The sequence below is a fragment of the Camelus bactrianus genome, chromosome 22 (genome assembly GCF_048773025.1).
Source record: "Camelus bactrianus isolate YW-2024 breed Bactrian camel chromosome 22, ASM4877302v1, whole genome shotgun sequence".
NCBI classification, from domain to species: domain Eukaryota; kingdom Metazoa; phylum Chordata; class Mammalia; order Artiodactyla; family Camelidae; genus Camelus; species Camelus bactrianus.
The window spans coordinates 6529908-6552411 of NC_133560.1; the positions used below are offsets into that span (position 1 = coordinate 6529908).

The 22504-nt window shown below is 53.8% G+C and overlaps 1 protein-coding gene across 3 annotated transcripts in view; it reads left to right on the forward strand.

Annotated features, from left to right (window-relative positions):
• Positions 1–22504, forward strand: part of ADAMTS2 (ADAM metallopeptidase with thrombospondin type 1 motif 2) — a 205018-nt gene that overhangs the window by 156257 nt on the left and 26257 nt on the right. For all 3 annotated transcript variants that reach the window (XM_074350140.1, XM_074350139.1, XM_074350141.1), the window contains 6 exons: positions 3323–3479; positions 7300–7405; positions 8072–8215; positions 8478–8610; positions 9900–10013; positions 21426–21571. In XM_074350140.1, the coding sequence (XP_074206241.1) occupies positions 3323–3479; positions 7300–7405; positions 8072–8215; positions 8478–8610; positions 9900–10013; positions 21426–21571 (800 nt within the window). The remainder of the gene's footprint in view (positions 1–3322; positions 3480–7299; positions 7406–8071; positions 8216–8477; positions 8611–9899; positions 10014–21425; positions 21572–22504) is intronic.

Below are 22504 nucleotides of genomic sequence, written 5' to 3' on the forward strand. Positions count from 1 at the left end.
GTGTGGGACATACCAGCTGGACCCTGCAGACCAGCCACCGGCTTTCATCTGCCAGCCAGTGCCCTCAACTGGCTGCCCGGGACTCTCCAAAGAGGAAGCCCGCTGCTCCAGCTCTGTCAGCTGCAGCTGACAATAGCACAACTTAAACTGACTTCCTGACACCCGTGCGTGAGACACATCTCAGCCGCAGGCAGCCCAGGATGGCCCCTGCTGAGCCCGCTCCTCCCCTCGAGTGTGGGCGGGGCTGAGATTTGCTTACAAGTGGACTGTGGCTTCTGTCTTGGATGTGCCCTCTCTTGCTGTCTCTCGGGTCACTCACGATGGGGGAAGCAAGCTGCCATGTGTGGCTGCTCTGTGGTGAGGTCCAGGTGGGCTGGCAAGGAACCCTAGGTCCCGCAGCCCAGGAGGGACTGAATTCTGCCAGTATCCACGTGAGTGAGCGTGGGAGCGTGGCCTCCCCGGGGGAGCCTTCAGATGAGACCACCACCCCAGTCTCGGCTGCTGGCAGTCCCGTGGGAGACTGAGCCAGAGGACTGCGCTAAGTTGCCTTGGGATTCCTAATTCACAGAAACCGTGGGATAATACTCATTTGGGGTTTTTCAGACCATAAAGTCTTGGAATAACTGTTGGTGATAGGTAACAGACGGGCCCATGGTAGGCTGGTCTCAGGCCTGGGTGAGCCAGGTGGTTGTGTGGGGACACCAGGAAGCGGCCTGTCTGCAGCCCAGGCCCCGCTCTCTCTGTGCTGGCTTCTTCCTCAGCTGGGGTCTCCTCCCGGGGTGGCAGCTCCAGGCTCGACCTCACACTGTCCCTCCTCCTTGGCCCCAGCCGCCATGGTGCTGGGGAAGTGCAGGGTGGGACTGGCTGGGCCTGAGCCCTCCGGCCCCAGAGCGGGGTCAGGTCCAGATTGATGGGAAGGTGGGGGGAAGTTTTACCAAAGGGGACTGGGCTGCTGGTGTCAGAAGAGCACAGGCAAAGGTAACTGCAGCCCGCAGGACCTGAACTGTCCCAGTGCGTGGAACTCAGAACCTGGCAGGTGTGCAAGTCCATGGTGGGGAACAGTCTCCTGACGTATGGACTGAGAGACTTGGCCCTGAAGGAGACAGGGCCCTGTTCATTGGTGGTGGCCTCGCCAGGCTTTGGGAGGGGCGGGGGAGTCCCAGTCCAGTGGGGGCTGTGTGGCCATCCTCAGTGAAGTGGTCGTCAGTGGTCTGCGTGATCACCCTCTAATCAGGGCTCGGGGTGGCCACCTTCAGCTCGGTGGAATCCAGCCACCTGCCCCAAACTCCAGCACCAAAGCAAACCCACCCACGAGGGCCACTGTCTTCTTGTTCCACCCAAAGCTCCTTCCAGGAAAGGCGACCTTTTCATTCAGTCCCTCCTCCAGAGCAGTGGCCTCTCCAGGTTTTCTAGAGGCAGCGATCACGTGGTAGGGTCTCTGGCTGACCCCCAGGGGTCTGGCTCGGATGTGAAACAGATGCCATGTCCCCTTCCTCTGCCCTTCCTGTGTCCATCAGGGTGGGCAAGGTTGTGCTACAGAAATAAGCAAGCTCCACGTCCCAGCAGATGAGGACAGCAGAGATCGATCTCCTGCTGTAAGTTCTGTGTGAGTCAGCAGGGGACTCTGGTCTCACTGTCACTCAGGGACTGGGTGACAAGGCAGCCACCACCTCGGCATTGCTGGTTCACATGCCAGCAAGGAGAGATCTCTGGAGCGTCTCTTGTGGGCAGTTCAATGCTCGGACCAGGAAGAGACACACATCATTTTTGCCAATGGGTCATTTGCCAGAGCTTGTCACAGCTCCTCCCACTCACATGGGGGCACCCAGTCACAAGGGGACAGGTGCGTACGTCCCTTCCCCTTTCCCAGCATCCTCTGGGCTGCCCACCTCTGTGCCAGTGTCCAGCAGGTCCTGGCCACCTGACGTCTCCCTCCAATCTGCCACTGACTTCATTAGGACTCACTACATCTTGCTATGACAAGTAATCTGATCCCCCAGGAGCGCTTGGCTCTGTGCTTCGGACTTGGGGACGGGTCTGCCATCTTGTAAGCCATTGACTTGCATAACCCACAGGACACCTGGCAGCGGCCAGTCCTCTCTGGCCTTGAGTCGTTCTTCCTTCCTCTGCAGCACACTAGCTTACTGACAGTGCCCTGTTACTGATCACTCTCTGCTTGTACACACGGAGAGGATCCCGTGGCTCTGCCTGACGGATACATTTATGTGAGAGAAGAAAGAAACCAAACGCCTGCTTGTGTGTCTACCAAGGAGTGCTTAGCTCTACTCTGTGGACGGATGTCCTTACAGAGGAAAAGAATGTGCCCAGGACTCTTTGCTTGGAGGGAACCACTTTGGTCGTGTGAGTATGTGGTGACAGCAGAAACCAGAATGCCTGCTGTGAGGACTGTAGAACGAAAAGGGATGAGTGCCACTTACAGGAGACTTGCTTTTGAGACAATGTGGTGTCTGTTTTATTGGGGGAGGAAGTTTAGGGCAGGGGATTGAATGTAGACTTTGATTTCAGGCTTCCTAGCTGTGTGACCTGGGGCAAGTTAGTTGACCTCTCTGAGCCTCAGTTTCCTGACTCTCGGAGTGGTTGTGAAGGCTGAATGGGAGAGTGAATGCCAATGCCAGGGTGCAGAGCGGGCTGTGATGCTGCCAGTCCCGCCACCAGCCTTGGCACATGGGTGTGCGCCACAATCCCAAATGGAGCATGGTTGCTCCCGTTGGCTTCCTGTCCAGGGCTCCTGAGGGAGTTACCTCTACGCTCTTGTCCCTCGTGTGGCTCCCTGCCATTTCTAATGCAGTTTTTTTCCCCCTCCTTTGTGTTGTTTTCTGCAAACAGCTTCCATCAAGGGGGAAACTCGGGGTTCCCGTCCCTTCTCTGGGCTTGCAGCCCTGCTGGGAGCTGTGTCTCCCCTGCCCTGGGCCCTAACACAACGTGAGCGCATCAGGGGGAGCGGGGCCCACTGCCTCTGCCTCCTGGCCGGGGCCTGCACAGTGCGGGTGCTGAATAGGATACAGCGGCCCCGGACGAGGGGTGGGCTGAACGGACGCGTGGAGGCCGTAGACAGCCTCAGAGTTTTGTTCCCACGGCTTACCTGAAATTGTGCAGTGACTTTGTGTGGAAGCTCATGCAGGTGTGTGTGAGTGGGGAGCCTTTCCATCCACTCAGGAGAATGGAGCCAAGAGGGAGGGGTGTCTTGAGAGGGCCTGGGCTTAGGGCCATGCGGACCCAGTCCCCAGGAGATGGGGTCTGCTCAGCTCCCACCTGGACCACCAGACGCCCACCCTTGTCTTTCGTCTCTCCCGCCCTGCAGTCCATGAGCCTCATTGAGATTGGGAACCCCTCACAGAGTCTGGAAAACGTCTGCCGCTGGGCCTACCTCCAGCAGAAGCCGGACACCGACCACGATGAGTACCACGATCACGCCATATTCCTCACACGGCAGGACTTCGGGCCTTCAGGCATGCAAGGTGAGCCTCCCCGGGCGGGAGCCCAGAGGAGAGGGAGGCTGGGGATGAGCCCCTGGTCCCGTGAGGGCCCCTGGCAGCCTGGGGCCGGGCTGGGGAAGGGTGTCCAGGCAAGGGGGGCTGTGCCAACGGGCTGGGTAAGTGCTGCTGACCTCCTGGCTCTTGAAGAGCACCAGGGACTCTGACACCCCCGCCCCCCAGAAGCTGCATCTCCCAGGGGGACAGGGAAGATCAGAGGAAGCGAAATGGGCAGAGTCTGGGGCTGGCAGCCCAGAGACCAGACAGATCCGAGGCTGGGCTTCAGAGCTGTTTGCTTTCCTTGGTTTTTAAAACACAAATTTGAATAAGTTTGAAAGTTAAGGGGCTGTCCTTAAAAATTGAAACTACATAAAACCAACAGATTTAAAAGAAGAAATTGCAGGGAGGGGATAGCTCAGTGGTAGAGTGCCTGCTTAGCATGTGTGTGGTCCTGGGTTCAGTCCCCGGCACCTCTGTTAAATTAAATAAATAAATCTAATCCCCCCACCGCCAATTTTTTTTAAATAAGTAAATAGAAAGAAGAAATTGACAATTCTACAGCCTCAGTTGAAGATTTTAACCTCCAACAAGGCACAGAACCACGACAGCCCACCACCCCGTGGGTGAATCTCGCACGGGGAGGGTAGAGTGGCATAGCCAGGCAGAGAAGACCATAAACTTAGGATTCCATTCATTTCAAATCTGGACGTGAGCAAAACTGACCTGTGGTGCTAGCAGTCAGGAGAGGGGGCAGGCGGGAGGGAGGTTGGAGGCAGCAAGAAGGGGCTTCTGCAGTGTGCGGGCAGCTTTAGGTTTTGACCAGGGAGGTGGCTCCGCAGGTGTGATCCCTTTGTGAGAAGCCGCTGGTTGTAGCCGTATGATGAGTGCCTTTTTATGGGCATATATTGAACTTCGAAAGAAAGAGCTTTAACAATCTACATAAAAATGTATGTTTTGGGGAGTAGACCCATTTCACCTCACCCCCATCCTCTACAGGCAGTCATCTTCATTCATTTCAGGTTGATCGTTCCAGTGATCTTTTTAATAAAAATAAGTACACTTACCTGACAGGTAGGCTGAGTCCTTCCAGCACTTTCTTCCGTGAATTACTGTACGCACTGCCCTGCATCAGACTCTACTCTCTTAACCTTCAGCTTCTCTCTGCCAACCACTTGTCATATTTGCATAAATAGAAAGACTTCCTAAGTGGGGCAGGGCACAGCTCAGCGGTAGAGCGTGTGCTTAGCATGCACGAGGTCCTGGGTTCAATCCCCAGTACCTCTGCTAATAAACAAACAAACAAACAAACAAACACTTAATTACCTCCCCCCAAAAAACAAAACAAACAAAAAGTGAGAAAGACTTCTTATGTGACCCCTATTCAGAGGTACAGCTAGTTCGTGTTAACAAAACCTCTCTGAAGCCAGACAGTGGTCCCCTGGGCCACACAGATGGGCACTACGGTGGGATGCAGGTGGGGACAGAGGGTGTGACTCTAGGTCCCACCACGCACAGAGGGCGGCTGCGAGTTGGTGCTGGCGCCTCTCCGCTGTGGGAGGGCTGCTAGCTGCCCTTCACGGCCCGGACCAGCGCGGCCGGCTGGCAGGCAGAGCGCCCCGTCCGCCGTCCGTCCAGGCGAGGGCACTCACAGGGGGCAGGACTGTCTCATAGAAGAGAAAACAGCACAACTTTGATACTAAGTGAGGTCGGTCCTCATTTTAAAACGTGAAAGGACAGCCAAGGATTACCAGACCTTTAACAAAAGGTATAGGATGAAAAAATGGACACAGATGCAAAACCAAATCAGAAAACTGACTCCAGAGGAAACAGAGAGAACTCAGAGCATGGGAAAGCACAGTTTTATAAGGTAATGTTGCCAGAATGTTTGAGAAAATGCATCCGTAAACCCAGAACAGGTTGCTAGGAAGAATTAGAGAACAAAGGATTTTTATGAAATTAAAGGTGTGATGGGCAGAATAGAAAAATCAAAAGCTGAAATAAAAAAATCAAGGCATCCAAAAAGATTAAAACATGAGAGAAAAGTTAGGAGACACAGAGGCTCAATCCAGGAAGTACAACATCTAATAAGATTTCTGGAAAGAGTAACAGCAAAGCTAGGAGGAAGGATGTAAACAAAAAAAATACAGATACATTTTCAAATCTACAGATCCTAAAAGTTCACGTAATGCTAAGTAGGTGAATGAGAAATACACTGAGGCGCATGTTCCTATGCAGGTTTGCATGCAAAGGCCAAAGAGAAGATTGCAAAGGTTGGCCCTGGCACCGATCCAAGAGCAATCACCTCGAAATCTGCAGAGCAAAATCACTCTGATTTTCCTGTTTATTACAAGGGAAAACGATAATGGTTAGATGACGATGCTTTTACAGACAAGTGTGGAACAGCACTCTCGGCCACACTTCCTTCCTTTCTCTGTTTTTCTCTTTGAACACATTGCCTGGGATGCCCCGTGGCGTCTGAGAGGAAGAGGCTGAGACCGGGGAGAGCCTGGGCCTCTCACTCAGCGGGTCTGTAGGGCGCCCAGGTCTAAGCAGAGACGCCTTCTGGCACACGCGGCTCTGTGTGCCCGGCGTTGCCCTGTCCAGGGACGAGCGGCTGGGCCCGGGTCTCTGTGTTTCCTCAGCTGGGGATGGGGTCTCAGCCTCATGCCCTCCAGCCACTCCCCGCCCCCGCAATGGGTGGGAATGCGGTCCTGTGAACCTCCCCTGGGGACAGCTGAAGACACCCTGTGATCTGGCTCAGCCCAGCCAGTGGGTGAGCCCTTCCACAGACCAGCCACGCCGCAGGGGGGCCTTCCCGCCCCCCTGCTTGGGCTGTTCTGGCTCGTTCCTCAGCCCCGCCCTGGCTCCCTGCCAGGCTTCGTCCCCGGCTGCTTCCTTGGGCCACACACTGTAACTGGGCTGGCAAAGCCCACGGTGTCTCCTCACCGTGACCTGTGAATTCAGGGCTCTTCAGAAGCCCTTGATGGAGGGGCGTGGCTGGGGGTGGCCCTTGGCACCTCTTAGGGGGTATGGCCTGCTGCAACTGCCCTTCCCACTTCTTTTCCCCACCCTCTGCCCCTGGGGGCACCCTGCCTGGTCCCGGCTCCTTCCTGACAGACCCCTGGGCCCCTTGCAGAAACGTGGCTCAGAATCTCCTCAGCCAGAGTGCGGGGTTCCCAGGCTGGGGCTCCGACGGCCTCATCGTCTGTGGCTGGTCAGCCCCCAACCACTGGGCCAGTCCCCTCTGCACGACTCAGCAGGGCAGCATGGCATGTCGTCTGTCCTGGCCTGACTCTGCCCCTGAGCAGCTCAGGGCCGCCCTCACTGCAGTCTTCTGTGCACTATGGAAACGGGGAGAAGCCACGGGAGAGCCGAGGAAGACCCCGAGGGAGTGGGCTCAGGGTGCGCTGCCAGGCACGAGGGCCATGGAGCCTGCAGTGGAGGAGGTGGTGTGGAGACGGCTGCTGCCCAGGGGCAGAAGGCCACTCGGCCAAGCTGGGGAGGAATGTGGGCAGTGGCATGAAAGGGGGCCAGCTGGCAGGAGGCTGCCTGCTGAGGCGCCAGAGAGTCCTAGGAGGTGAGACCTGGACTCAGAAAACTGACCCAGCTGCGGTGTGGACGCTGACTGGTAGGGCTGAGGCCCCAGGGTGGAGAGCGGTGGCTTCCTGAGCTGGGCCAGCCGGGGGTGCACATGACTCTGCTCATTTACTCTGGAGGGGTCGGGGGGTGGGGTTGGGACCAGGGTCCCCCCAATTCGGGCAGGGCTTTGGGCCTGGGACTAGAGCCACCCTCTGTCTCCTCCCAGGCTATGCTCCTGTCACCGGGATGTGCCACCCCGTCCGCAGCTGCACCTTGAACCACGAGGACGGCTTCTCCTCGGCATTCGTGGTGGCCCACGAGACTGGCCATGTGTAAGTGGCCTCGCCATCCTTGTGGTCTAAGGGGGATTTGGGGCTCAAGGGGCCCCACTTCTCCTCTATGCCCAGAGAGAGACAGGCCCCGTCGGAAAAGCCCTTGGGCTGTGATGTCCTGAGCCAGTGCTGCCGCACAGGGCAGGCCCAAGGCCCATTCTGCTGAGGGCCAGGCAGGGCCTGGGGGCTTTCTACCCATTACACCATTCAAGTGCCTGGGCACAGGGGTCTTCTTAACCTGTTTTCCAAAGGAGCCTCGCCCAGGAGCAGAGAGCTGGGGGTGGGGAAGCCACGACCCTGCCCGGTGAGCATGCTCCAGGCACCACCTGGATCTTGCCGCATGAGCCTTGATGGGGAACTTCGCGGGGCCGCCGGGTGTGTGCGGAGAGGGTGGTGGATGCCTCCACCTCCAGTGCTTTCTCATGCAGCAGTGCTCTGCCTTGGGGACAGGGCACCTGAGGGGGCTGCTGCTGGATGCCGTCCCCCAGACTGCCCCGGCTTTAAGAATCTAGTGGGTAGAAAGTGGGTACCACCCGGCTCAGGGCAGACCAGGCCAGCCCGGGGGAGTGGGGCACCTGGGGGAGGTGCGGGGTGCCCTCCCAGCATCTGGGTGGGATGGAGCTGACCAGGGGAGGGTCCAGTGAGGCTGCCTCGGGTCCCGCACAGGCTGGGCATGGAGCACGATGGGCAGGGCAACCGCTGCGGCGACGAGGTGCGGCTGGGCAGCATCATGGCGCCCCTGGTGCAGGCAGCCTTCCACCGCTTCCACTGGTCCCGCTGCAGCCAGCAGGAGCTGAGCCGCTACCTGCAGTGAGTACCGCCCCGCGCCTCCCGAGGGCCGCCCCAGAGCGCCAGGCTCGGCTCTCGGAGGGCACCTGGCCCCATGTGCCCGGGCCCCCAGCCGGAGCCCTTGGACCTGGGTCCTCCAGCCTGCAGTGCGGGTGGTGGTTGGGGGACAGCTTTATGCCTAGGAAGAGATGCGGCAGGGAAACTGAGGCAGCACAGCGTGGGGCTGGGGGGAGCAGGCAGGCCCCCAATGAAGGCAGCTTGCGGCGCCCGTGTCCCCTCACAGCTCCTACGACTGCCTGCGGGACGACCCCTTCGCTCACGACTGGCCGGCGCTGCCGCAGCTGCCCGGGCTGCACTACTCCATGAACGAGCAGTGCCGCTTTGACTTCGGCCTGGGCTACATGATGTGCACCGCGGTGAGCGTGGGGCCCTCGGCACCTCCCGGGCCCGGGCCGGCTTCCTGGGGGCTCCTGGGGACGGGGCGGAGCCACCCTCCGACATGGCAGCAGCTCCCTCCACGCCCACCCCTCCTCATCCAGTTGGCACCAGTGCCCTCCTGGCTGGGGCAGGGAGCACACAGGCGACAAGCACTGTGACGCAGGGACCAGCGGGGGATGTGGGGGCCTAGTGAGGCCTGTGTGTTGGTCTGCAGAGTTCAGAAGGGCTTCCTGGAGGAAGGGAGCTATAAAGGCTAAGTGGGAGGAGAGGGTGTTCTGGAAGGTACCACGTATGCCTAGAGTTGAGGGAGCACAGCAAACAGAGGAGCAACAAGTTGTCCCCTAGGGTCGAGCGCTGGGGCTGAGCCGTCAGCAGGAACCCCAGCCGTCAGAACTGGGTGTGGCTGCTGTTCGAGGCCACCCCATGCAAGGCATTGTGGCAAGAGCTTTGGTGTCTGTTAATGTTTGACTCAATGCTCATCTCAACAGCATAAAGGAAGTAAGCATTTTACAGATGAGGAAACTGAGGCCCAAAGAGGTTGAGTAACCAGCCTAAGGCCACACAGCAAGCAAGTGGTAGGCTCGGGTATTGATGCAGGCAGTCCAGCCCCTTGCACACTGCATAAGGAACATAGTGGGCTTGATTCTCATCTCAATGACTCACTGCAGTGGGAAGCTCTGGAAAGGTTTGCGTAGGGAGTGGCACGGCCAGATCTGAGTTCCAGCTGGATGAAGTCCTGGGAGGAAAGGCTATCAGGACAGGAAATATAAAGGCTAGGGAAAAAGTCCAGGGGACAGAGGCGAAGGCTGGGGTGAAGGTGGGGCTTACTGGAGCAGCAGGGAGGGCTTCAGGAGGGATTAGGTGAAGTGCTCAGCAGGGGAACAGCAGGTGCACGTGAGATCCTGCAGTGTCAGCCCCTGCCAGCCGCCAGCCACTCCTGCCTGGGCCAGAGGGATGCCCTCTAGCTTTCATGCCAAGCCCACTGGTGCCAGCAGTCTGTCCAGGCCCCATCAGAGGTGCAGCCACCAAGAGTTAGAGGCTGGGGAGGCCAGGCAGCTTGCAGGACGTGACGCGCCCATGCTGTAGGCCCCAGGCTCTCCCAGCCCCAGAACGACACAGCGCTCAGGGCACCGCACAGCCCGTCACGGGCAGCCGAGTCATTCCTGGCTCCGCAGCTGTGCAAGAGGACCCGGGGCGGCAGGGTGGCACCCCTGGAGGGTGCCTGACGTGGGAGGCAGCCTGGCTAGCTGCTGGGGCTCTCTTCCAGTTCCGGACCTTCGACCCCTGCAAGCAGCTGTGGTGCAGCCACCCTGACAACCCGTACTTTTGCAAGACCAAGAAGGGGCCCCCCCTGGACGGGACCATGTGTGCACCTGGCAAGGTGAGTCAGGGCAGAGGGCAGGCACTGGCACGCACACAGATCTCCAGGGCCTTCTCAGGGGACCCCGCCTCCTTTCTAATAACCCCGCACTCGTGAGCCTCTGCCCCTTGAACTTCCCGTGCCCTCTCTTCTGAGCCTGGTGTCTCAGAGCTCCTCACTGTGCTTCAGGCCCTCCTCGGGAATCCCCTCCTCTGGGGATCCGTCTTGGGGCTCCAGCAGCCTTCCGTCGCCCCCTGCACACTGTGGGTGACTGGGTCACCTCACCTTGAGACCAACATTGGCCAACATTCTGGTGGCTGCTGGAGCCCCAGGCCCAGCCTCAGGCTTGCCCTCTCCGTGCCCAGCTCCTTGTTGTTTGCCCTCTGGTGGGCAGACTTGTCCCAGGAGGCAGCTGGATGGCCACCCACGGCATCTGCTGGCCACCCCAGGCCCACTTCTCACCTTCTGGCAAAGCAGCAGAAAGAACAACTTCTTCCCAAACTTTCCAGCACAAGCTCTGGGCCTGATTCTCATTGGTTCAGATGAAATCACACTCCCACTCTTCAGCCAATCACTCGCTAGAGGGGCTGGTTTATGCAGATGAGCCTAAGCCTGGGTCTCAGACCAGGAGGGTTCAGCCCACCCAAGTCAGGCACAGCCAGCAGCGCGGGGCGTGGCCCGGGAGAGGACTCCAGAATGCGTCCCCCCACATCAGGCCTAGAAAACCACCTGCGCCTGAGGTTCTTCCACCCCAGGTCTTAAATTCTGCTAGATTTTAGTCCCTGGTGGAGCTTCCTAAAGATATGGATTTCCAGGTCCACCCTGAAGATTTTGGTTTGGGGTAAGGATGGGGAATGGTTTTGTTTTGGGTTTTTATTTGTCAGTGTATGGTAAAATTCACATAATATAAAATTCTTCACTTTAACCACTTTCAGTGGCTTTTAGTACATTCAGTCCAGTCCAGCATTTAGTCCAGGCCTGGGCGGAGAGAGGGTGCATGGAGTGGGCGCAGGCCCTGCACAGGTGCGCTCACCCCGGGGTGTGTGGCTGGTTTTCACCCACAGGAATCCTGGCCACTGGGAAAACATGGACCAAAGAGTGCCTGATCCCCAGCTGATTGTCTGCCTTCTCCTGGGGGCGGGAGTGGGGGGCTCTGGTAAGAATGGTAGGCAGATGTGGCCAAAGTGCCCCCTCCTCAAAGAAACCACTGACCCAGCCATGATCCTTCACTCTTTTTGATGGTAGGACCCTCTGTTCATTTAGCCCAGTAAAAACATCCATCCTTTAATATATTTTAAAAAACCAGCATTGTGATGATTGAGGGGGTTGCGTTAGGGCTAAGCTCTACCTGACCTGGTTCACAAGGGGCACAGGTAAAAAACTGGCCTAGATCGGGGATTCCAGGTATGTGGGGGTCGGGGGTGGAGGGGCAAAGGGAGAGAGGAGGGAGGGCACCCCCCAGGGGCCTATGAGAGTCCTCTGCCTGTGTGCAGTTGTATGTTTCAGTGTCTTATCATAATGTAATTTTCTATTTGGAAAGCAATCATCCATTTCTCTCCCTTTCCTGCAAGAACAGCCACAGGGGCTGAGAGAGAGGGGAGTGAGGAGGGAGCAGAGTTGGAGAAGTAACATGTCATCTCAGGGATCCGGGCTGTGCCAAGCTCAGCTGTCCCTCTCCATCCCTCTCTGTCCCCACCCCAAGTCCCTGGAAGGGGATCACACAGCTCTCAGACCCTGCCTCAGATCCTCATGATCCACAGGTTCCTGTGGGTCGTCCCCAGCACGTTTTCCCCTCTTGGCTCCGTTACCGGATTATAACCCTGGATACTCAGTTTTCTGTCCCCACCATTTCCCAGAGATGGAACAAGGTATCTGTATTCCATGTGCTGAGATGACCTAGAGGAAAAACAGAACTACAGACGGGCCACCTCCACCCTCTGCCCCTTCAGTTTCACGGCTGGTTCACCATCTGCCTGGATTGCACACTGTGGTGTGAGGCGGGCAGGGTGCACAGCCTTGTGCCTCGGGGAGATAAACTGGTGAGGATTGGGCAATGAGCAGTGAGGGCCAGTGGGTGCACAGCTTTCTGTGGAATCCAGAGTTTGGGGAGGGCATGTTTGGCTGAGAGGGAGAGGTGAGCTTGTTGCTCTTGGACAAAGAAGTGGGCGCTGGACCTGAGGATTAGGCAGATTAGTCATCTCAGCTCCATAGTCATTCATTCATCCACTCCTTCGTTCGTCCATCCGTCCATGTGTCAGACCCACCCCACCTCCGTCAGAACTCGCCATCTGTGGAGGTCGGCCATGAACGAGAAGAGGCAGCTGTGACGTGGTGACGAGGGGGATGTGGAGGGGCCTGTTGGGAGCTCAGAGAGGCTTCCTGGTCAGTGACCTTAGCCAAAGCCCAAAGGATGGAGAGAATTGGGACCAGCACTCCAGGCAGGGGAGACCTCGTAGGGTGGGGGCCTGGTGAGGATGGCCAGGGAGGGTGGATGAGAGGCACATGGTGTTTTACAATATAGTGTATTAATAGAAATTTTGAGGTGTAGTAAAGCCAACAGATCAAAAGATAGTTTGTTTCTCACAAATCCCAAAAGTGAGGGGTCACTTGGAGCACCAGGATCAGATGGAGAGCAGAGGGGAGTGGGGACTGCAGTCTCTGCAGAAAGGAATAGGCGAGGTAAGCAGGCTTCGGGCCGGCTGGTGAGAATAGTTCCGGTGGGCTCTGGGGCGTGGGGGCTGCCCCTAACTGTCTGGTACCTGGCTGGCCCCGGGATGACTAGGATGGGGGGGGTCGCCAGGAATTTAAGAGCCCCGATGGAGGAGATGGCTGGGGGTGTGGGCTCTGGACTGGTTGGTTTGCACTTGAAAATCGCACTCGTGGGTGACTTGTTTACTGTCTCGAGGAACTGGCTAAGCCTAGGAGGGACCGTCCCTCCAGGGTCAGTAAGACCCCAGACATCAAAGCATCAGAATCCAGAAAGCAAAACAAAATGGGGGGTGGGTATAGCTCAGTGGTAGAGCCTGTGCTTAGCTTGCTCAAGGTCCTGGGTTCAATCCAGCACCTCCATTAAAAATAAGTAAATAAATAAATAAACATAATTACCTCCTCAACAAAAAATCAGAAAACAAAAGAGATGGTTAACACTGCATGGCTCTCCAGTAGGCTGGTGGGAGAGAGGGAAGGGCTGACTGAATTAATGAGGCCTCTTCCTGCACCTGCTTCTTGTTCTGCCTGCCCAGGGTGCTGGGGGCATGGCTCAGATCTGCTCTCAGAGGCCTGCCCTATGACCACACAGCGTATGCCCTGGATACCCTGGAGGCAGGCTCAGGCCAAGCACAGAGGATCCCCACAGGTGCCTCTGCCCCCCAAGCTGGGCTGGTGGGCTCCCCTTGCCCTCCTCACCTGAGCCAGGGGCAGGGTGGTGGACGGGGTGCGGGCCATCCGGGTCAAGATGGCTCCAGCCTCAGTGTGTCTTGGCAGGAGAGAACCCCCCACACTCACGTGCAGTATCTCGGGGAAGCAACGCCCACCCTAAGTATTCACGAGCTCGGACTGTGCCAGAGACGCATGCCGCGATGCTTACCCAGCATGCAGAGGCCCCGTGCTGTGGCTCATGTTTCCCTGCATAGCTGAGAACTGGCAGGCGGGCACAGAGACAGGGACAGCCCAGGGTCTGGGCATGGGAGTTCAAGCCCTGGTCCCTCCCTCCTCATCGTGTGCCTTTGAGCCATCCTTTCCCCCTCGGCAAGTCACCTAAGTGTCCAGCACGCTTATCCTCACATCCCAGGCTCAGGGCATGTGGTACCAGCTGGTGGGTGGAGGATGGAAACCCAGGACCACGGTGGTTCAGAAATGCTAAATGTACACTTCCTGAGAAGAACAGCCGGCCTTTCAGGGTTTCAGACCAATCTGGCGGTGTCCCCAGCCATGCTTAGGGGCACCGGCGCTCTCCAAGGTACTTACCCGGAGAGGCAGCCCTGGGCAGGTTTCCCCATGGATATGTGTGGGCTCTGAATTCGCTCAGGACGTGTAACTTCGTGCTTTTAAATGTTTAAGCTTCTCTATTGGATGAAGTATTTGTTGGCGTTTAAACAAATGTCTATAGAACCTGTTTCCTTCATAGCAACACTGAGGCATCAAGAGCATGGGGGTGCTCGCTTGGGACGCTTGTAGTCGCCCAGGAAGAAACACACCAAAATGCTAGAGGGCATCTTCTGAGCGGTGGCATTCTGGGTGATTATCCTGCCTTTCTGCTTTGCTTTTTTTTTTTTTTTTTCTTTTTTCTTGCCTTTTTTTTTTCTTTAAGGGGAGGTTGAACCCAGGACCTTGTACATGCTAAGTATGTACTCTGCCACTGAGCTACATCTACTCCCTCCTTGCTTTCATATTTTCCACAATGTGTGTTGCCTCTCTGCACTTGGACCTGAGTCTGTGGAGGAGGTGGGGTGTGAGCCTGTGGGGTGTCCTGAGCTCTCCCGTGCCCAGCTCCCCATTTCTAGACTGGGGACCAGTTTGTCCAGTGGGGACAGGAGGACCACTGTGTGGCTTCCTCCATGCCCCCGGCCCTTGGTCTCCATGGCCACCAGTGACTTAGAAGCTGGGCCCTGTCACAGCCTTCAGGGGTGCCAGGACCTTCCCTCATTCCCTGCCTTAGTCAGCTGGGGCTGCTGAAACAAAAATGCCAGAGACTAGGGTGGCTCAAACTACAGGTATCTGTTCCCTAGAATCCTGGAGGCTGGCAGCCGAGGTCGGGGTGTCAGCATTGTTGGGTTCTGGACGGTTGCAGACTGCCGTCTGCTCTCTGTGTCCTCACATTTTGGAAAAAGGAATCATCTCTCCCGTGTCCCCTTACAAAGGCACTCATCTCACTCATGAGGGCTCCACCCTGCGCACCTCCCAAAGGTGCCACATTCTGCTTCCGTCACATTGGGTTAGGCTTCCGCGTATGAATTTCGGGCACACAAAAGTCCAGTCGCCAGCCTTTCCTTGCCTGGGCCCCCCTCCTTGCCTGCCCGCCCCACCCAGTACCACCAGCTGAGGGGGACACCAGCTAGCGTTCCTGCGGGTTCTCTGCTTCCCTTCCCAGGTTGAGGTGAAAGACTAGGTAACTGTGGCCCAGGAAGGATGTGACCAGCACCCCTGGTGACCTGGAGCCAGGCCTGCTGGACCCCAGGTGGCTCGTGGCCGTGGGTGTCGGCCACGTGTCCGGGTGCCCAGGCTGGTGGTGGTGCAGCCCCTGACCACTCGCCCAGAGCCCAGGGACAATCCAGAGACTGCAGTGTCTCCCATGCGCTCAGGCTGGGGCAGAGGCAGCGCTGGGGATGCGCCGGCAGGTCGGGAGGAGTGAGTGGCCCGTGTGAGGAGGAAGAGGCCAGGTGGGCGCCCAGGTCACTGAGACGCGCACAAGGGCAGGGAGACAGGCGACGAGAACCAGGAGGCGTACGTAGGAGCAGCAGGGGTGTGGAGGTGGGAGCCTGGCTGCGCTGGAGGCGGGCTCAGAGCCAGCGCTCTGACGGCAGGCGCTTCTCGGGGAGCGCTCTGAGAATCAGCACCTGCAGAGACAGTGAGGCTCTGAACATGGACGTGGTCACAGCGCGGGGCCCAGTCTGCCCCACCTGGAGCCCCAGGCTGGCCTTTCAGAGCTGTCCCCCACCTTGACCCCTGGCCGTGGTTGTCTCCAGGAAAGGGGCATGACTCTGGGCTGGGCAGCCTTCTCTGGCGGAGGGCATTTCCTGGAGAGGGACTCAGCTGCCAGCCAAGAGCAACCAGTACCCTTTGCAGCTGGGGCAGTGAGCAGCTCTGTCCTGAAAGGGGGATCACCCCACCTTACCCCGGGGCGAGGGCGGGGAGGGCAGGGGAGCCACGGGCTTTCTGAGCAGAGGCGCTTACAAAGTTAGGGAGCAAAGTGGGTGTGGCCTGTTCAGAGAGCAGTCAGTCAGTGCTCCAGTGCCTGGCGCGGGAGGTGGAGCGGGGGCGGGGGAGCATGGGTAGGAGCCAGGCCACGGGGCTGGTCTGAATCCTGGGGTGATGGGGAGCTCACAGAAGGTTTCGAGAGGGGAACAGAGATATGTTTACCATGAAGCTTATGATGTGTGAGCTTTGGGGCCCCCTACATGCATGTGTTTTCATAAATTTTGGGAAGGAATATGAAAGGAATATAGGTATATATATATATGTGCCTGTAAGTATAGCTGAAATCACCATGCTGTACACCAGAGACTAACACAACATTGTAAATCGACTGTGCATCAGTAAAAAAATAAATTGTGAAAAAGTCAGATGTTTTGACCATAATCAATGAGGATCTCTTCTCTTTCCAGTCCTCCTTCCCTTCTGATACATTCCTCCTCCTGTCGGCTGACCGTGGGGCGGCCGTGGGTGCTCTGTGGCTTTGGCTTAGGAGAAATTGGATTTGGGGTATATTTATTGGCTTATTTAACATGGTTTTCAACACCTTCAATAGTGTTGGGTTGTTGTATCTGTCCAGGTGTAAGAATAGCTGTTTTCCACAGCGGCTGCACCAAATTACATTCCCACCAGCAGTGTAGGAGGGTTCCCTTTTTTCCACATCCTCTCTAGCATTTATTGCTTGTGAACTTTTAAGCAATAAAATATTTTTAAGATATGTATGGTTTTTTTTTTTAGACATAATGCTACTTCACACTTAATAGACTTTAGTATAGTGTAAACATAACTTTATATGCCCTGGGAAACCAAAAAATTCATGTGACTCACCTTATGTGATACTTGCTTTATTTTGGTGGTCTGGAACTGAACCAACAATATCTCCGAGGTATGACTGTATTGCCATATCCATGAACATGGGATGTCTTTCCATTTACTTAGATCTTTGGTTTCTTTCAACAATGTTTTGTAGTTTTCAGTGTACTAGTCTTGCATTTCTTTCATTCTATTTATTCCTAAGATTTTTTCTTTTTTTTTTTTTTTCCTTTTGGATGCCATTGTAAATAGAATTGTCTTAATTTCATTTTCAGTTCATTCATTGCTAGTTTATAGAAGTACAATAGATTTTTGTATACTGATATTGCATACTGCAATCTCACTGAAATTTTTTATTAGCTTTAGTAATTTTTCAGTAGCTTCCTTAGGATTTTCTATACAGAGTATCATTTCATCTGCAAATAAAATTTTACTTCTTCTTTTCCAATCTGGATACTCTTTATTTCTTTTTTTGCCTAATTGTCCTGGCTAGAACTTTCAGTACAATATTGACTAGAAGTAGTGTGAGTAGACACCCTTGTCCTGTTTGATCGTAAGGGAAAACATTCATTATTTCAGTATTAAGATGACGTTAGCTGGGGTACTTCACTGATGTCCTTTATCAGGTTGAGGAACTCATCTTCTAGTCCTAGTCTTTTGAGTGTTTTTTTCAAGAAAGGGTGTTGGATTTTGCTGGTTTTATTTTTTGAGTCTTGAGGTGATCACATAGTTTTTTCTTTATTCTAGTAACATAGTTTATTACATTGATTGATTTTCAGATGTTAGGCCCTGTACTCCCATAATAAATTTCACTTGGTCATGGTGTATAATCTTTTACTATGCTGTTGGATTTGGTTTGATAGAATTTTGTTGAGGATTTTTAAGTCTATTTTCATAAGAGATATTGGCCTGTGGTTTTTATCTTGTGATACCTCTGTCTGATTTTAGTATTAGGGCACTATTAGCCTCATAGAATGAATAGAGAAAATCTTCTCTTCCACTTTTTGGAAGAGTTTGCAAAGGATTAGTATTAATCTTTCTTTAAATGTTTGGTAGAATTTAATCAGTGGAGCCCCCTGGGCTTGGGCTGTTACTTGTGAGAAGTTTTAAATCACTGATTCAATCTCTGTACTTGTTATAGATCTATTCAGATTTTCTAGATCTCATTAAATCAGTTTTGATAGTCTGTATCTTTCTAGAAATTAGTCCATTTCCAGTACTCTCTTTTTTCATGTGGATTTGAATTATTTTCCAGTATCATTTGCTTCCAGCCTAAATAACTAAATAACTTTAGTGTTTCTTATACAGCAGGTCTGCTAGCAATGAATTCTCCCAGTTTTTGTTCACCTGGGAATATTTTTATTTCACCTTCATTGTTGAGAGATGGTTTCATTGGATATGATTCTTTGTTGACAGCCCTGTCTCTGGTCTCCACTATTTCTGATGAAAAGTCAGCTGTTAATCTTATTGGGTGCTCAATGAGTCATTTTTCTTTTGCTGCTTTTGACATTTTAGCTTTCTCCTTCAATGTTTTGACTATAATGTGTCTGGATGTGGATCCCTTTGCATTTATCATACTTGGTTAAATTTCTTGGATGAGTAGGTTAATGTCTTTAATCAAATTTTGGAAGTTTTCAACCACTATTCCTTTGAATAGTTTCTACTCTTTTCTCTGTGTCCTCTCTTTCTGGCACTTTTACTGTGCACATTTCATTGGACTTATGGTCTTCCATGTTTCTCAGAGGTTCTGTTCATTTTTCTGTATTTTTTCCCCCTCTGTTCTTCAGACTGCATAATTTCTATTAATCTATATTTAAGTTCATGGTGTCTGTCTTTGGCCAGCTTAAATCTACTACTGAGTCTGCTAGTGAATTTTTCATTTCAGTTTTTGTACTTTTAAACTACAGTTTTTTGGTTTTTGGTTTTTTGTTTGTTTGTTTGTTTTTCAGTTTCTATCTCTTTCCCGATGCTCTTTATTTGGTAAGGCATTATTCTTATACTTCCCTTTAGTTCTTTAGACATGGTTTTCTTTTGTTCTTTGAACATAGGTGTAATAGCTGTTGTGAAATTTTGTCTGCTAAGTCTAACATCTGGGCCTCCTCAAAGATCATTTCTGTTGCCTGCTTTACTTTCCTATGTACAGATCACACTTTCCTGTTTCTTTTCATGTCTCACGTTTTTGTTGAAACTAGTCATTGAAGAAACGTTAGCTATTGATTCCCTTGGACCTTGTTGTACTCTTGCTTGCTCGTTTACCTGTTTACTTGTTCAGTGACTTGGCTGCACTGTTTCAGTAAGTTGCATTTGCCCTGCAGTGTGCAGCTGGTGATACTGCCCCCCAGAGATCACAGCCTTGGGCATAGGCATGGGCATGGTCAGCCTGGCCCACACAGCTCCACACCCCCAGCCCCAAACTCTCAGATCAGCCGGGTTCTCTTTGCCTCTTTCTCCGATCTTCCCATCAAGCTCCCTGCTGTTCTGCCTCTGTTGGTATCACATCCAGTGAGCTTTCACGAGCTGCTAGCTGACGGCTGCATTGTTTTTGGTAATGCCTGGGGTACAATTTGTCTACAGCCTGACCCAGTCAAACTCTGGACCCCTCACAGGGGCAGGGTGTTGCCAGTATTTGAGTTTGGTCAGGCCGCAGGAGGGCGCTTAGCTGTCGTTTCACTGGTTCTGTCTGTTACACTTCTATTTGATTTAACATTTTACTTGGTGCCCCTGGTATCGTGGAGGTACTGGTCTCCTCTTAATTGGTCGCTACCAAGATTTCTATTGTTTTTGACAATGCCCTTAGGCATGAACTCCCCTAAGCTCTGTTCCAAATAAAGTTAGTCCCCTTAGGGTGAGTTATGAGCTCTCTGTTCTGACTCTCCCTCTGGGAAGATCACTGCACCACTGCATTTGAGCTAAGAGCAGGTTGGTCCACTTCCAGAGCGACATTCCTGGTCTACAAATAGGTCGCTGGATAGGGAAAGTAGCCCCTGGTCTTCTTGGCTTTTCCCCTTCAGCATGGACCCTCTGCCCTACAAGCAAGCCAGAGAAGGGGCTATCGGGGTGCAGTATTCCTGGCTTGCTGTGGGTGGAGACTGGGTGGGCAAAGGAGCTCCAGTCCTCTTGGCTGCCTCTGCCTGGAACAGATTGTCTGCAACACAGAGTTGGGAGACATGGGAGGTGCCAGGGGCTTGCCTTTCCTGGGGTGAAACTATAGCCCTAGGCTTCGAGCTGAGGGGACAAAACCTCTGTCTTTTAGGCAGTAAAGCTTCCATCACACTGATCTGGGGAAGGAAAGGGAGAGGGCTGTGGCTCAAATGCCACAGACTTTCAATATTCTTAACAAGATTTAGTAGATTTCCTTGAATAAATGTTTCACCAGTTGTTTTACTGACTTTAGGACAATTTCCAGATACTTTTTTTTTTTTACTGAATAGTTAATGTGTTAGTTTCAGGTGTACAGCAAAGTGATTCATATATAGGTAGACAGATTCTCTTTCAGGTTTTTTTTCTGCTATAGGTTATTACAAGATATTAAGTATAGTTCCCTGTGCTGTACAGTAGGTCCTTGTTGTTCCAGATAATTTAGATGGTTGTTTCTAGAAAGTAATTTTCACTAGTTAAATGATTGTTTTACTGAGAAAAGAGTTCACCAAACTTCTCCCAGCTCCATTCTAGAAGTTTCCATTTGCTGCCTGCCTTTGTCAACAAAGTTTTATTGGCACACAGCCGTATCCATTCATTTGTATGTCCCCTGTAGCCACTTGCATGCTCCAGTGGCAGAGTTGAGTAATTGCGATAGAAATCACGTCACCTGCAAAGTCTAAAACAGTTACATCTGGCCCTTACCAAAAACGCTTGCTGAGGACGGACTGCAGAATCTTTCCTTTCTCCCTGTGGAAAGCAGTCCCTCAAAACTATCGTCGTATGAAGAGGCGATGAAAGAGTACATAGAATGGCAGGAAAGGTTGTGTCTGTCAATCAACTTGAAAAAAAAATCATTGTTCTCTGTTTTTGGTTGTTTGTGGTATTTGTCAGTTTTTAAATGTTTAATTTTCGTGATATATTTTCTTATTCTAAATCAAGATTCCATTCTATACCTAGTTTAGTAGTTTTAATTTTGCAGTCTTCTTCAAGTGGACCCTACATCGCGTGAGCTTCCTCGTGGGGGCAGGCGGGGCAGCAGTGTGATCAGATTCACCCTGCGGACCTGGGTCTGAGCTGAGCTTGACTTTGCTTCAGGGGTCTCCTCCCTTTATTCATGAATTTCTACCATGTAGGCATATCACCTGTCCTTTGTTTCCATATTTCCTTCAAGTTGCCTTTTTTTTTTTTTTTTTTAACTTAAACAAGTAGATCTTACATGCTTCTGGAATCACTGGCTTGATGGGCCACTTGCACCTTTATGGCTGGCCGTGTGTGGGCACCTCGGCCTGTGGCGTCATGCTGGAGACTCGATTGGGCAGACTCTGGCTGCGGGGACAGAGTAGGCTGAACAAAAGGCCCTGAGGATGGTGCGAGGCCAGGGCGGTGGTCAGGGGAGGCTGGGTGGAGGGGCTGGGGGGGTGCCAGCGTCCTACCAGGCCTCTCGACGGGGCTCTGAGTTTCTAGGCATGAGTCATGCCTGGTCTCCCTGTGCCTCCGGGGCCAGGCAGTTATCGCCAGAGTGGGGGACATGTGAGTGATGGGTCAAGGGAGTGACTGTCTGTCTTTCAGCACTGCTTTAAAGGACACTGCATCTGGCTGACACCTGACATCCTCAAACGAGATGGCAACTGGGGTGCCTGGAGTCCCTTTGGCTCCTGCTCGCGCACCTGCGGCACAGGTGTTAAGTTTAGGACCCGGCAGTGCGACAACCCACAGTGAGTCGACCCTGATATTTCCCCGCCTTCCTGGGTGGCAGCTGCTATCCCCAAGGGTCCTTGCTAGCCCACCCTTTCCTGCAAGGCCCCTGAGGATGCCAGTTCTGGAGAGGGTGCGAGGGCAGGCAGTCCTGGCCCCTCCTCGTCTCTCCTGGGAGGAAACTTAGAGGGGGCAGGGCTCATGCCCCAAGCCACGCAGCCTGCTGGGGGCAGAGCCAGCCCTGGAGGCTTGGAAACTTGGTCTCCTGACCCAGCAGTCTGCTGCACGATGCCCCTGGGCTCCCCACAACTACACGCAGGCCTGCACCCTCTTCTGGTGATGCCCTGGTTGGGGTTGTCATTGGTCTGTGGTCCCTTCAGTGGCCTTGGGATAAATCTCAAAGTCACCCTTTCTTTCACCATCCCCATCAAACACTGAGGCCTCTTGATTCTTTCTCCACAAATTTCTCAGGTGGTTATTTCCACCAACTTCCCCTGAGAACAAGGCACCACTATGCAAGGGGCCTCGTGGAAGCCAGCTTCTTCCATCATCCACTCTGCAGTGCTGTCACCACCCCTTGTCGCAGGCAGAGCGTGACTTTGCCCAAGTCTCAGGTGGGGCCTCGGGTTCTGCTTGGCATCTCATAGATGGTGAAGCGGAAGCCCCCAGCTCCTCCCAGGATGCTGGCCTGCCGCGCCCCATCACCCCGCCTGCCAGAGGCACCTACTGGCCACCAGGCAGTGCCTTTCCCGTGGGATTAATGCTTTGTGGGCTGGTGCTGTTCTCAGCAGCGTGAGGACATTACAGAAATGCAGCCCAAGTTTTCTTGAGGTGGAGGAGAGCCAGAGGGTGGAGTGTCCACTGTGTGCCCGACACTTGTTAAGAGCACTTGCTGCAGGTTCCACTATTTCAGAATTGCCCTGCCGCCGTGTGTGTTGAGGGACAGGCGCAGG